The following is a 12,494-nucleotide window of genomic DNA, read 5'->3' on the forward strand; positions in this document are numbered from 1 at the left end:
GGGCTAAGGGAGCATGGGTTCTTGGCGCATAGGGAGAGCCAGGCATGTGCTGGTCAAACCACTGGGCCTTGCTGTGTGATACAATAAAGTGGAAGGGGACTGAACTGTGGAAAGTGCATGTTCAATTATGAGTCGCGGTCTAAACAAATGTGCTGTAGAAAAGCCTGGAATTTGGATCTGTTTTCCAACTGCTGGTACATTGCAATGGGACATGCAACTAAAGGGTATTGAATAGTATTATTTTGGTTTGGTATTGTAAAGTGTGTATATATATTCATGTGTCTGTGTGTGCATGCATGTGCATGGATAGATTAGATTAGATTAGATAGATAGATAGGATACATTGATACAGCCCCCCATGATATTCTTGCAGGCAGGCTGGTGAACTGACAATACTACTGTTAGGTGGGTCTGTAAATGTTTGCTGGACTGAATACTGTATACTGAAATTACTTAGCAATGGTTGCTCTTTATGCTGGAGAGAAATGGAGTGCCTCACGGTTCTGTTCTGGACACAGTGTTGTTTAACATCTTTATTAATGACTTTGATGATGGACTAGGAGGCAAGTTTATCAAAATTGTAGATGACTCCGAATGTTTATGGGGGGTAGCTAAAAGCACAGAAGACAGGATCAGAATTGAAAACGACCTCGACAGACTGGAGAGCTGGGCCAAAACTCACAAAATGAATTCCAACAAGGATAAATGCAAGGGTACTGCATCCAAGGCAGGAAAAATGAAACGCACAAATATGGGATGAGGGGCACCTTGAAAGCAGAGCATGCAAAAAGTAGCCAGGGGTCCTATTAGACCACAATCTAAACATGGGACAACTGTGTGTGATGCAGTCTCTTGGATTTTGAGACTTGGCTGTTTTCCTGAAGTGGAGGAAGCATGTCTCCTCTCATAGGACTAGAGTTGGGGGGAAAGTACCTTTTTTGGATGACTGGCACTGGATGGGGGACTTTGGGAGTGGTAAGCTGCGAAAGAGAAACTTTATAGTCCAAAAAAGAGGTATTTCCCCCAGCTTGGTTCACATGAAAAATTAATGCCAAAACATAGATTGGTTTATCTCTCTCTCTGTGGGGCAAAGAATGCATTTCCAAAGGAGGGCATGGAAAACTGGAGAGAAGAAATAACTTCAGTGCATGTGGCTCCCCTCCCAGTTCCTTTCTAAAAATCAAAATCCTCCCCTTTTCCATCATCTTGAGACAAACTGGTGACTTTCTGTGTTCCTCTCCTTCTCTCCTCCATTGTCTTTCTCCCCAGGTATGCCACCACGTCGAGTGCCAGCAGCTGAACAACGCAGCCCCTTTGCACTTGTGTGAGGCGTGCGACGGACGCTTCCACAGCGCCATGCACTTTGATCGCCACATCCGCTTCGACCTTCCTCCGCAAGGTGAGGGATGCCAGGGATTGGGGATGATGATGGTGATGGTGGTTACACAGCAAGGGCATTGCATCCTATCTTGGAGATCAGGGACTCTTGATGCTCTCAAGTGACCTGAATGCTTCTACTTTTCAGGTTCAATCCTGGCACGAAATGTCTCCACTCGGTCGTGTCCGCCACGGACCAGCCCTGCCTCAGACATGGATGAGGAGGAGGAAGGTCTGATCGATGGAAAAGGGTGAGTATGGAAGATAACTCCTCTCAGGTAGGAAACTAGTGCTTCAGGTGAGAAGGTTTCAGCGAAGCCTATTCCCTGAAAAGCTAGTTTTCTGAATGCAGGGGACAGTACTTTTCCCTCCTCCATCAACCATAGCATTGCCCAGATGTGAACCATGCACATGATTTACTGGGTGATTCACTATTCAGGTGTACACTTTTGCAAAACCATGTAAATCAAAGGTAGGGAAGGTTTTTCAGACTCACTGTCAGATCAGTTCCTGGGGTCTGCATCTCAGTAGATGGAACAAAAAAAGCAAAACAAGTGGGATAGAGCAAAAAGGAAAGACCAAAAAAATATCAGTTTTAGTTGCATATTTGCACCATCTGGGAGTGGATCTTTCTTGGCTGGATTGTTAAGGAGGAAATGTCTCCTGCCTTTTCCCCCAAGAGCCATAATGGGAGGGTTGGCTAAATTGCAGGGATTGCAAAGTGGGCTGTGGAATATTCTCCTTTTAGCCCCCATCTGACTGTTTGTCTGTCTTTCCAGGGACAGGAAAAGCTCAGCGCTGAAGCTTCCCAAGAAGAAAGCCAGGAGGAGACACACCGATGTAAGGAGGCTGGGTGCTCATTCCCCACATCTTCCTTTCTCTCAATGGCCCTCCTGGCAAGACATTTAAAAGTAATAGTTGCATGCCTAAATGGACCCCCCCAGGCTCAGCTTTTGACCAAAAAATAAAAATTGGACACATCCAGTTTAATCACTGAACCATGCCATTTTTAGCCCTTTGCCTTTTGCAAGTTACTGCAGAACAAAAATACCCCCCACCCACCCCTCCAAGCTAGGTATCTTTTGCAATCCCAAATCAGTTGCATTTTTTAAACAATTCTTTCATAAGCTTTGAGAATTGCGCTAGGAATTTTCCTTCATTTTAATTCAGGTATTTCCTGGTAGCTGGCAGGATAAGGATAATGAAAGGAAAAAAACATTGCTTGGATGCTGATATGTGCAAATGTATTTATTGCTCAGTATTGACTTCCTCCTTTAAAAAAAGCAAACCATTTTCATCACAGTCTGAATGTCAGGATGGACATGTCCTTGTGACTGGGAAAACTGGCACCCAGGAACAATTTATTTTAAAATGCCCACACACCTGTGTTTCTCTTGCAGGATCCCAGCAAGGAATGCTTCACCTTGAAGTTTGATTTTAACATGGACGTTGAGACAGAGATCGTGCCGGCCATGAAGAAGAAGTCCCTGGGGTAAGGCATGTGTGTACATAGGCTTGGTAGACACCGGTGCTTCAATCAGACTTTGGAAAAGTTTCTTTGGGGGGGACTATAACTCCCAGTGTCGCCCAGCATTGTAATCCAAAAGGCTCCTTGCCTGATGCGCATTAATGCACCCGAGTGCATGAGTTCAGATCTGCTGAATGCAGGGTGTCCATGTTCTCCATGCATGTTTAACCAGCCTTGGTCCCTTGTTGGTACAGACCCAGCCTGTAGTTTGGGAGTCTCCTGGCAAAATGTGGCCCTGGAGATTGTGCTATGTGCAGCAGCCTTGCCCACCTGATCCCACATATCTATGGGAGTCCTGTCTTGATCTTCCCTGCTTTTTTCCTTCCTTTTCTCTCTTCTCCCAACCCAGTGAAGTGCTGCTCCCAGTGTTTGAGAGGAAAGGCATTGACTTGGCCAAAGTGGACATTTACTTGGACCAGTCCAACACCCCGCTTTCGCTCAACTTTGAGGCGTACCGCTTTGGGGGACACTACCTGAGGGTCAAAGGTAGGCGGCTGTGTGGATGTACCCCTTCTTTGGGCAAAGATTTGAGTCCAGCTGAGAAGTTGCACATAAATGAACTGCTATAAAGCCAGGCATTTTTAAATTTAAAGAAAGGAAATAATGGTACCTTAACATCATTTTAATTTATATATATGTAAGGATGTTTAAACTTAAGATTTAGTTTGGGATCTCAATTGGTAAGGAATCTGGTTGACCTCAAACATTTCTCCATAAGAGTTGTTGGAAGGTTAAGTTTGTAAAGCTTCTCAGAACAGGACAGATGCACCAAGAAATGCCAGCTGCAGCTTGAGAAAGTTACTTTTTTTGAGGGAACTACATCTTCCCAGAATCCCTCACTCGAGTTGGCCACTAGAGTTTGGAAGAATTCCATTTTTGAGATTCCTATTTAGAAACAGTTCCTTTTTTAAGACTAAAGGTCTCCCATATTCTTGGGGGGGGGGGGGATATTTTTCCAAGCCCTACATGCAAAGAATGGAAAGTTGCCCCCCAGCCAGGTCTGTTTGGGAATGGTTTCCCTGGGGTCTGAGCTATATCATGATTTCTGCTCTTCCTTACAGCCAAACCAGGGGATGAGCTGAAAGTGGAGCAGGCCATGAAGGACTTCAGGTCGCTCAGCCTGCCCATCCTGCGGCCCCCGGGCATCGGACCCCCGTCCTTCCCCTGCACCCCTTCTCTGGACCGGCTGGAACAGGTCTCCTTCCGGAGGGAGAATACCGACATCCTGGTAAATAGATGGTGGTGGTGTTTTGCGGGCGAGTTGGCCCTATTTCAGAAAGTGATGACTTCTAAGATGGTTGGGGTTCAGAAAATGGAGCGGGGTTCTGAAATGGAACCCCTAAAATAAGTGGGATGGTGACTAAATGCGCCTTGACTAGTGTGTCAGGATGTCCTTGCAGAGTGGAAGATTTGGGTTAGCAAGGACTACAGTGTCACGCTTCCACTGTCCCCAGCAAGGCTCCCCAATTAATTTGGGGTCGCTATAAGTTGGAAATGACTTGAAGGCACTCAGCAACATTCCAGGGCCATTCCAGGACTGGAACTGATTTTTATTTTTACCCAGACAAGTCATAGTTTCTCAGCCTCAAATAATGGCAATGGCAAACCCCCTCAGAAGAAAATTGCCAAGAAAGCCCTTAGGGTTGCCATATGTTGCAAATGGCTTGGAGGCATGCAGCAACAACAGCAGTAATGACTATTAATGTATACAAGAGATGGAAACTATGGCTTGGAGCCAATAGTCCCATCTAGATTACAGCCATTGAAATAATGGGTTTCCTTTTCAAAGACCACTTTCCCACAGACTTGGGAGCCACTAAGAGCCACGGCTGATCAGCTATGGACTTATCCATGGGACGAGGGATGCATGTCCTTTGTGTGCTGGCGACAATGCTGTTATCACAGAGGCGAGTGACCTGGACAGGAGCCTTAATGGGATCAGGTCAGAGGGAGGACAGCCCCAGGAGGTGTGGGGCTTATCGGATCACATGGTGGGACTGAGCCAAAGTAGGCTGAAGGGACCAGAAAGGAGAAATGAAAGAGGGAGAACATATCTGGAGCCCTGAGGATGGGTCTGTGTGCCTTGCACCCAGGGCAGCCTTTAGGCTTTATGGAGGGGACCCAAAAGGAATCATAGAATCACAGACATGGAAGGAACCCTCAGAGGCAATCTTCTCCAGCATCCCCTTGGAGACTAACTGCAGACGCAAATGAAGAAGTGGATTAATACCCCCAAAAGCTCATACTGAAACAAACAAGATGTCATAAAGACATCTTGGAATCTCAGCGGCTTTCGATACCATTGACCATGGTGTCCTTCTGGAACGCCTGAGGGAATTAGGTATCGGGGGCACTGCGCTTCAGTGGTTCCAATCCTATCTCTCGGGCAGATTCCAGATGGTGCAGTTGGGGTACACTTGCTCCTCCAAGAGGGAGCTGACATCTGGCGTCCCTCAGGGAGCTATTTTGTCCCCCACTTTGTTTAACATTTACATGAAACCACTGGGAGAGATCATCCGGAGGCATCAGTACGCTGATGACACCCAAATATGTTTCTCTGTGTCTCTGACTGATGCAGTGACTAAGGATGGCATCTCTCCCCTGAATGCCTGTCTGGAGTCGGTAATGGGCTGGATGAGGGAAAACAAACTCAGCCTGAATCCAGAGAAAACGGAAGTACTGGTGATAGGTTCGCCAGGCCCGGGGAAGGAAATTTATCCACCTGTCCTGAATGGGGTCACACTTCCCCAAAGGATGAAGTTCGCAGTTTAAGAGTACTTCTGGACCCGTCCCTGCAGTTGACATCTCAAGTAGATGCGATGGTCAGAAGTGCTTGCTATCAGCTTCGGTTGATACGCCAGCTGCGACCCTACCTGGGCCAAAGGAACCTTGAAACAGTGGTACCTGCTCTGGTACCTTCTCGCTTAGATTTCTGTAATGTGCTCTACATGGAGCTACCCTTGTACTAAGCCCAGAAGCTTCAGTTAGTACAAAATATGGCAGCCAGACTGGTCACCGGTACATCTAGGTTTGACCATATAACACCTAAGCTGAAAGATCTTCACTGGCTGCCCATTCGCTTCCGGGCACAATACAAGGTGTTGGTTATCACCTATAAAGCCCTACATGGCTTGGGTCTGAGTTACTTGAGGGACCACATCTCCCCATATAATCCGCCCCGCACACTCCGAACATCTGGGAAGAATCTGTTGGAAACACCATCTTCCAAATATGTTTCCTCATCTCAAAAGGCCTTTACAATAATGGCCCTGAGGTTGTGGAACAGTCTTCCTGACTAGCTCCATTTCACGACCCCCTTGGAAACATTTAAAAAGAGACTTAAAACTGTGCTCTTTCACTAGCTTTCCCTCCCGAGGAGTGATAACCAATCTGCCTGTCTGACAACAATATTCTTCCCTTGCCCCGGATGTCTGATGGTTTGATAAGCTATTAATGTTATATTTATTCTTCGTATTTTATAAGATTGTTGTATGTATTCTGATTTTAGTAGTCTGTAACCCCGCTTCGATCCATCGGGAGAGGTGGGGTAACACAAATAAATGTTGTTGTTGTTGTTGTTGTTGTTGTTGTTGTTATTATTATTATTAAAGGTGTGGCAGGATTCCTCCTCCATGTTAACCCCAGCTTCCCATTTCATGCTGAATCAGGATTGGCACGGTTGTGTGTGTGGGAGCCTCTGGGTTTCAAATTCCATAAGTGAATTATGCGCTGATTACTCTGTGGTTAATCAGCTGGCCTTAACTGTTTGAAAATTGCTCCACCGCCTGCAAAGGGTGGGCTGCTTTGGAGGGGACCCATTTCCCAACACTTCCAAAGTGCGACTGCAGAGGATTCATGGGGACTTTCCCCACTAACTCAGGACAGGTGGCAGGTGTGCGCTCTGGGAGCCACAGTCCAGGCTTCCCATGATAAACAGGAACTGCGGCAGGTGTGCCAACCTTTGTGCCAAGAGGCAGGTATCAAAGGTGAGAGTCAAACCTGGATCCACCCAGCTTCTGCCAACCAAGGAAGAAAAATCTGCGGAGCCTCTGGATCTGAGTACAGCCCTTATTTTTGGCCAGTTTCAAAATGGACACCTTTGTATTTTTGCTACCTGCCTGCCTTTCCATTGCTAGTCCTTCCTTCCTCTTTCATTCCAGCCAGTTAGACTCTGGTTTTGGAGTTGCTGAATGCTTGCCAGTGGTTTGTGGAATGGCTCTCAGAAAGGACTTCTTTTCCCTTTAATGTGGCCTTGCACAGGTAGCCATCTGTGCCAGGTGGCTCTCTCTGTTCAGGCCAGGAGCGATGCCACACCTGAGCTCCAGGAGGAAGACCTGGCATGTGCCCTCACCCAACAAGACTCCTGTGGGCTCCTACCTGACCCACTTCCAACATCTGCCAGACAACGCACCCAGGAGAGCACTATGCGGGGCTGGCCAGCTGGCAATAGTCCCTGGGCTGGTTGCTTCCAGGATCCAGATGTATAGTTCCCAGTGGGCAAATGCTGGGATCCTCCAGGAGACGGGGGTAATGCCTGGAGGAGAGTCATGGCCCAAGGAAAGAGAGAGATCCAGGTTGCATCCTCCCCACCAAAGGAAACCAACACAACTACAGGATCCGGGAGGTGGAGGCCTTCGATGTGGCGATGTGGCAGACAGTCTCATACAAGAAAGTCAGGCTGCACAGCAGCCTAGTGTGAGTTTGGCTCTAACTGGTCAGAGAAGAACCCAAAGGGATAAAATGGAGCAAAGCTGGTCTCTAAAAGGACAGTGCTGTCTGCAGTGTGTTTGTGTTCAGGATTGGCAAGTTTCTTCAGGGAGGGTTTTTTGTGGGTTTTTCGGGCTCTGTGGCCATGTTCTAGAAAAAAAATTCTTCCTGACGTTTCACCAGCAGCATCTGTGGCTGGCATCTTCAGAGAATGCTTTGCCTGGAAAAAGTGGGTCTGTATATACTGTGTGAGCAGTATATACAGAAGTGGTTTGCATGTGTCTTGTTCTGTGCTGATGGCTGGCCTCAGGCTGGGAGGCTAATGCAAAAGAGGATTAATGTCTGTTAATTGGTGATCATGATCAATGGCTTCTCTGTGCATCCTGACATGGTAGTGGTTGGCATGGTCCAGAACTTTGGTGTTCTCAAACAGTATTTTATGCCCAGGATGGTTTGTGGCATGTTCTGCTACTGCTGGACCAGCCAGAAAAATCACTGAAATCCACAAACACCTGAACAATTTCAACTGAAAAGAAGAAACAATTAAAGTGAACAAAATTTGGCTCCCAGTCCTGAAGAATAGCAAAATAAGGACTCAGCAAATGCAAATGGGAAACTACTCAGAGTCAGAGGCTTTCCCAGCAGATAATGACCACCAATTAGCAGACACTCATCCTTGTTTGCATTAGCCTCCCAGGCTGAGGCCAGCCATCAGCACAAATCAAGACACATGCAAATCACTCCTGCATTCCCAGGCTCACACAGGATATATACACCCACTTTTTCCAGGCAAAGCATTCTCTGAAGATACCAAAGCCACAGATGCTGGCGAAACATCAGGAAGAAACTTTTCTGGAACATGGCCACAGAGCCCAAAAAACCCACCAAAAAAAAAAAAAACATGGATGCTGGCCATGAAAGCCTTCGACTTCACATTCTTCAGGGAGGGCTTGCCAGTGCCATCTTCTGAGGCTGAAAGAGCGTGACTTGGGCAACAGCACCCAGTGGGTTTTTGTGCAAATGCATAACACTTAATGACACCCCCAGGGCTGTCTCGGGTTTTGGTCTGAAAACTTCAGGGCTGGCATAGGATGTTGCCATGGTAGTTAAAATGGAATCATAGTGTTACAGATGGTGTGTTTGTGTCTGTGGCTGCAAACAGATCTGCCTCTGAGCCACCGAGGCTGCTTCATGCCATGATAATTTGGTCACCCGACGCTCTAACGGACGGACAGATAGACAGCCCTTGTTCCCATGACTCCCAAACAATGGAGGGGAGAGGACCGAGCAAGGCTCCAGCCAAAGGCTGAGAGAGGCCTTGGTTCCCTTGTGGGGCATTGTCTCTCTGTCACTTGCTGCCCCAAAGGGCAGGCAACCTGTCACCAGGGCTGGGAGAAAGTCCAGGGTTCCAGTGTTTGTCCTGGCTGATCTGTGGGCCCCAGAGAGGATGGAGGAAGCCTGTGTGTGTGTGTGTGTATGTGTATGTGTGAGAGTGAGAGCAGGCTGCCAGTCTGAGGTTTGATGCAGCAAGGAGGGTCTGCAGCTGAGTAATTTAACCTCCGACTGACCCTTACAAAGCTTCCGACTGACCCTTGCAAAGTCTGGACAGAGCTGGAGAAGAGCTGCATTGCAGACTTCTCCTGAGGGTGCTGGAGCTGCAGCACCAAGGTCCTAATCCCAGGGGCCCTTGCTGTTGGGGTAAGGCTTGGGTTTGGTAGGGGAATAAGTGCAGCCCTTTGACCAAGGATTTGAAATGGTTGCTCCAATGAGAAGTTCTGGGATGCCTTGAGCTGGCGTTTTGGAAGTGGAAGGCATTGGGGCATCTTGCCATCTTCCTCCAAATTCTGGCTCTGCTTCAGCAGTGGGTTTGCAGGAAGGAGCAGCTGCAAAGTGGGAAGTCTTGGGCAGCTCCGGTGGGGGGTCGAGAACTGGACGCCTCCTTGGGCTTAGAATAGAGCAAGAAGAAGATTAGCTGAAGGGCTCAAGGAAGAGTTGGGCTTCTCTGCCCATCTCAGGCCAGGCAGCTGCCATCAGCCTGCAAGAAGCGGAGCCATGTTCCTGTGTTCTCTTCTGCAGCTCTTTTTTCTCCTCAAGGTCCTCTCTGCTGGGGTTTTTTTTTGGGGGGGTATCTACATCCCAACCAGTTCCTAGTCCTTCCGTCTTCCCCCAGACTCATTCCTCTCCTCTCTTCCCTTATAGGTGCCTGGAAGGCAAAGGAAGAACATGAATGAGTTTCTGGGTGACTCCAACATCCCCAGCCAGGACTCTCCATCCTTGCATCCTGTCAACCTTTCCTTGGCTAGCAATGGTGTCGACACCTGGAAGAATCGGGCAGCCAGCCGCTTCAGCGGGTTCTTTGGGTCGGGAAACAGTGCCGGACCCTTTGCCCGGGTAAGTGGAGGGCTTCTATGCTCCTCTCCCCAAAGCCTTGGCTTCCTCAAGGGTTGCTTTGAGCTCCAGTGTACAGTGGCAGGGAGATCTCCATCCAAGAGACGGATGACATGAGAAGTCCTAAATGGCTTGGGACCCAATACTTGAAGGAGTGCATCTGTGTGTGTGTGTGTGTGTACACTTCTGCAATGGAGGGGCTTGTTTGTGTCTCACCAGAGAGGTTAACAAACTGTGGGAGGTCATGGGACAAGGACTTTGATACCCCAATTCTGCAATGCCCCCCTTAGAGATCCAACTGGAACCCATGCTGATTTCTTACCAGTTCCAACCTAAAACATGGCTTTTTATTAACACCTTTCAGGGTCAGTGCATTTCAAGTCTATATATACATGGTTTTACATTTCCAGGGGTGCCCATGTTGGCCATGTAGGAAATACAGTAACATATAACATCCAAAAAAACAGGGATACCTTTATTGAGCAAAACAAATGCAAAAAAAATAATAATACATGTTACTGCGTCAGATAGAGTGGGCTCATTGTGCAATGCGAAAGGGCCTGGGCATCCCTCGGGGGCTCCTTTCTCAGCCATTTCCTTTGTTTTCTTCCAGGAGATGGACAAGATGGAGCAACTGGAGAGCAAACTGCACAGCTACAGCCTCTTTGGCCTCCCCAAGTTTCCACAGCAGCTGCACTTTGACCAGGATTCCTGGGAGGAAGAAGAGGATGATGATGCCAACCTCTGCCTGGAAGACAGCTGGCAGGAGATCATCGAAGGCACAGAGGTGGGCAGGGATGTGGGCATAGGATACTGACAGGGATGCCATCCAGTGAGGAAGAGGAGGCTTCTCTTTCAGTGCAACGGTGAATCTGCTCCATGTTTTAGGACTTAGAGCTGTACAGGTTGCTGGAGCTATTTTGGAAGGACCGGGTTCCTCTTCTTGTATTGTTTTTGTTGCGTGCCTTCAAGTTGTTCCCAACTTATGCCAACACTAACCTATCATGGGATTTTCCTGGCACAATTTGTTCAGAATTTGTTGCTTTCCCCAGAGGCTGAGAGAGTGGTCTTGCGTTGCTACTATAAGAACAAAACGCTGGAGCAAGGTCTTTTGCCTGGGAATCCTAAAGACAGCCACTCAGCTCCAGAGAGGCAGCTGAGCTGGGAAAAGTTACTTTTGGAGGGCCATTGACCACAGCCAGGAATGGTGGGGAGTCTGCAGCCCCAAAAGGGAATCCTCCCCCCTCCAAAGTTTAGATCAAATTGGAGTTCAGTTGTGTGACCAGGTTTTGAAGTCTGAGGGCAGGGGAAAGGCTGGAGCCTGAGAAAAGTAACTCGTCCCCTCTTCTTTTCTCCATCCATCCAACTTCCACCCTGATTTCCCTCCAGACTTTGACGCGTCGGCAATGCCACCAACAAGAGGCAATCTGGGAGCTTTTGCACACGGAGGCATCCTACATCAAGAAGCTGAAAGTCATTACAGATGTGAGTCTCATTCCTCCCTTTTTCTTTTGGGAAATCCATTGCCACTGGCCATAGTACTTCCATATGAAACAGGGGAGAGCAATTGGGTTCAGTCCAGGTCCCAAATGTCTACCCTGGAGAACCTCTGGGGACATCACAGGTGGCCAAAAAGGCCCCAAGAAGTGGCCAGAGAGGTCCTTCTGGTTTTGAAAAACAGGTATTTTTGGATACTAAGAGGAACCGTGGACCCCTGCAACTTTTTAAAAGGGGGAATAGATGCTCCCTGGGAAGACAGTTTACCCAGGAAAGGATGGTTTGGAGGGCATGAAAGCAAGCTTGGCCCTGCTTTGTCCATGGCTGACTGCAGGCCATCTTTCATGACACAGAAACAACTCAGGAATCTCCAAAAGGAAACATGGAGGCAGAAGATGGAGCAGAGCTTGGGGAAAATGGACTGGGACACCCCTGGCCAGCATGGTCACACTGACTTGGGGATTCTGGGATTTATAGTAACCCCAGAATAGCTTTTTCTAAGGACTTGAGTGGTGTAATGTGCATCTTTGGCTGCTGGGGCTGGAAGTAGAATATTAGTCAGTCAGTCAGTCTGCTTCTGTTTTTAGTCTGCTTTTTAACTATTTGTTTATTTGCAGTTTTAAATTGGTTAAACCGATTTCCTTGCAAGCTGCAAGATAGAAACATTGTAATAAATGGTTAAGATAAAGTACTTGTGCGAACCGTATCTCAGCAGTGCAGTGACCCCTTTTCTCTTTCTCTCTCTCAATCCTCAGCTCTTCTTGTGCTGCCTTTTGAACTTGCAGGAATCGGGGCTCCTGTGTGAGGTAAGGACCCTGTCGGTTTTTAAAAGCTGTTCCCTGGGAATCTGCCAAAGGGCTGAGAGGATGCCACCCTTGAGAAGACATGTGTCAGCCTTCCTCACAAGGGTGCATGTTGTCTCATTTCTGCCCACAGTCTTGGTCTGTCGCTGCGTTTTCCTGTCCGCTTTTTGTCGGCTCTTGCAAGCCGCTTTCTC

The 12,494-nt window shown here is 47.9% G+C and overlaps 1 protein-coding gene across 4 annotated transcripts in view; it reads left to right on the forward strand.

The window, feature by feature from the left end:
- Positions 1–12,494, forward strand: part of PLEKHG5 (pleckstrin homology and RhoGEF domain containing G5) — a 60,328-nt gene that overhangs the window by 37,373 nt on the left and 10,461 nt on the right. For all 4 annotated transcript variants that reach the window (XM_042477906.1, XM_042477905.1, XM_042477907.1 and 1 more), the window contains 10 exons: positions 1,270–1,399; positions 1,526–1,628; positions 2,157–2,217; positions 2,778–2,869; positions 3,255–3,391; positions 3,967–4,133; positions 9,812–10,003; positions 10,614–10,787; positions 11,390–11,485; positions 12,253–12,303. In XM_042477906.1, the coding sequence (XP_042333840.1) occupies positions 1,357–1,399; positions 1,526–1,628; positions 2,157–2,217; positions 2,778–2,869; positions 3,255–3,391; positions 3,967–4,133; positions 9,812–10,003; positions 10,614–10,787; positions 11,390–11,485; positions 12,253–12,303 (1,116 nt within the window). In that variant the 5' untranslated portion in view covers positions 1,270–1,356. The remainder of the gene's footprint in view (positions 1–1,269; positions 1,400–1,525; positions 1,629–2,156; positions 2,218–2,777; positions 2,870–3,254; positions 3,392–3,966; positions 4,134–9,811; positions 10,004–10,613; positions 10,788–11,389; positions 11,486–12,252; positions 12,304–12,494) is intronic.

This window comes from Sceloporus undulatus, chromosome 7 (assembly GCF_019175285.1).
Source record: "Sceloporus undulatus isolate JIND9_A2432 ecotype Alabama chromosome 7, SceUnd_v1.1, whole genome shotgun sequence".
Lineage (NCBI taxonomy): Eukaryota > Metazoa > Chordata > Lepidosauria > Squamata > Phrynosomatidae > Sceloporus > Sceloporus undulatus.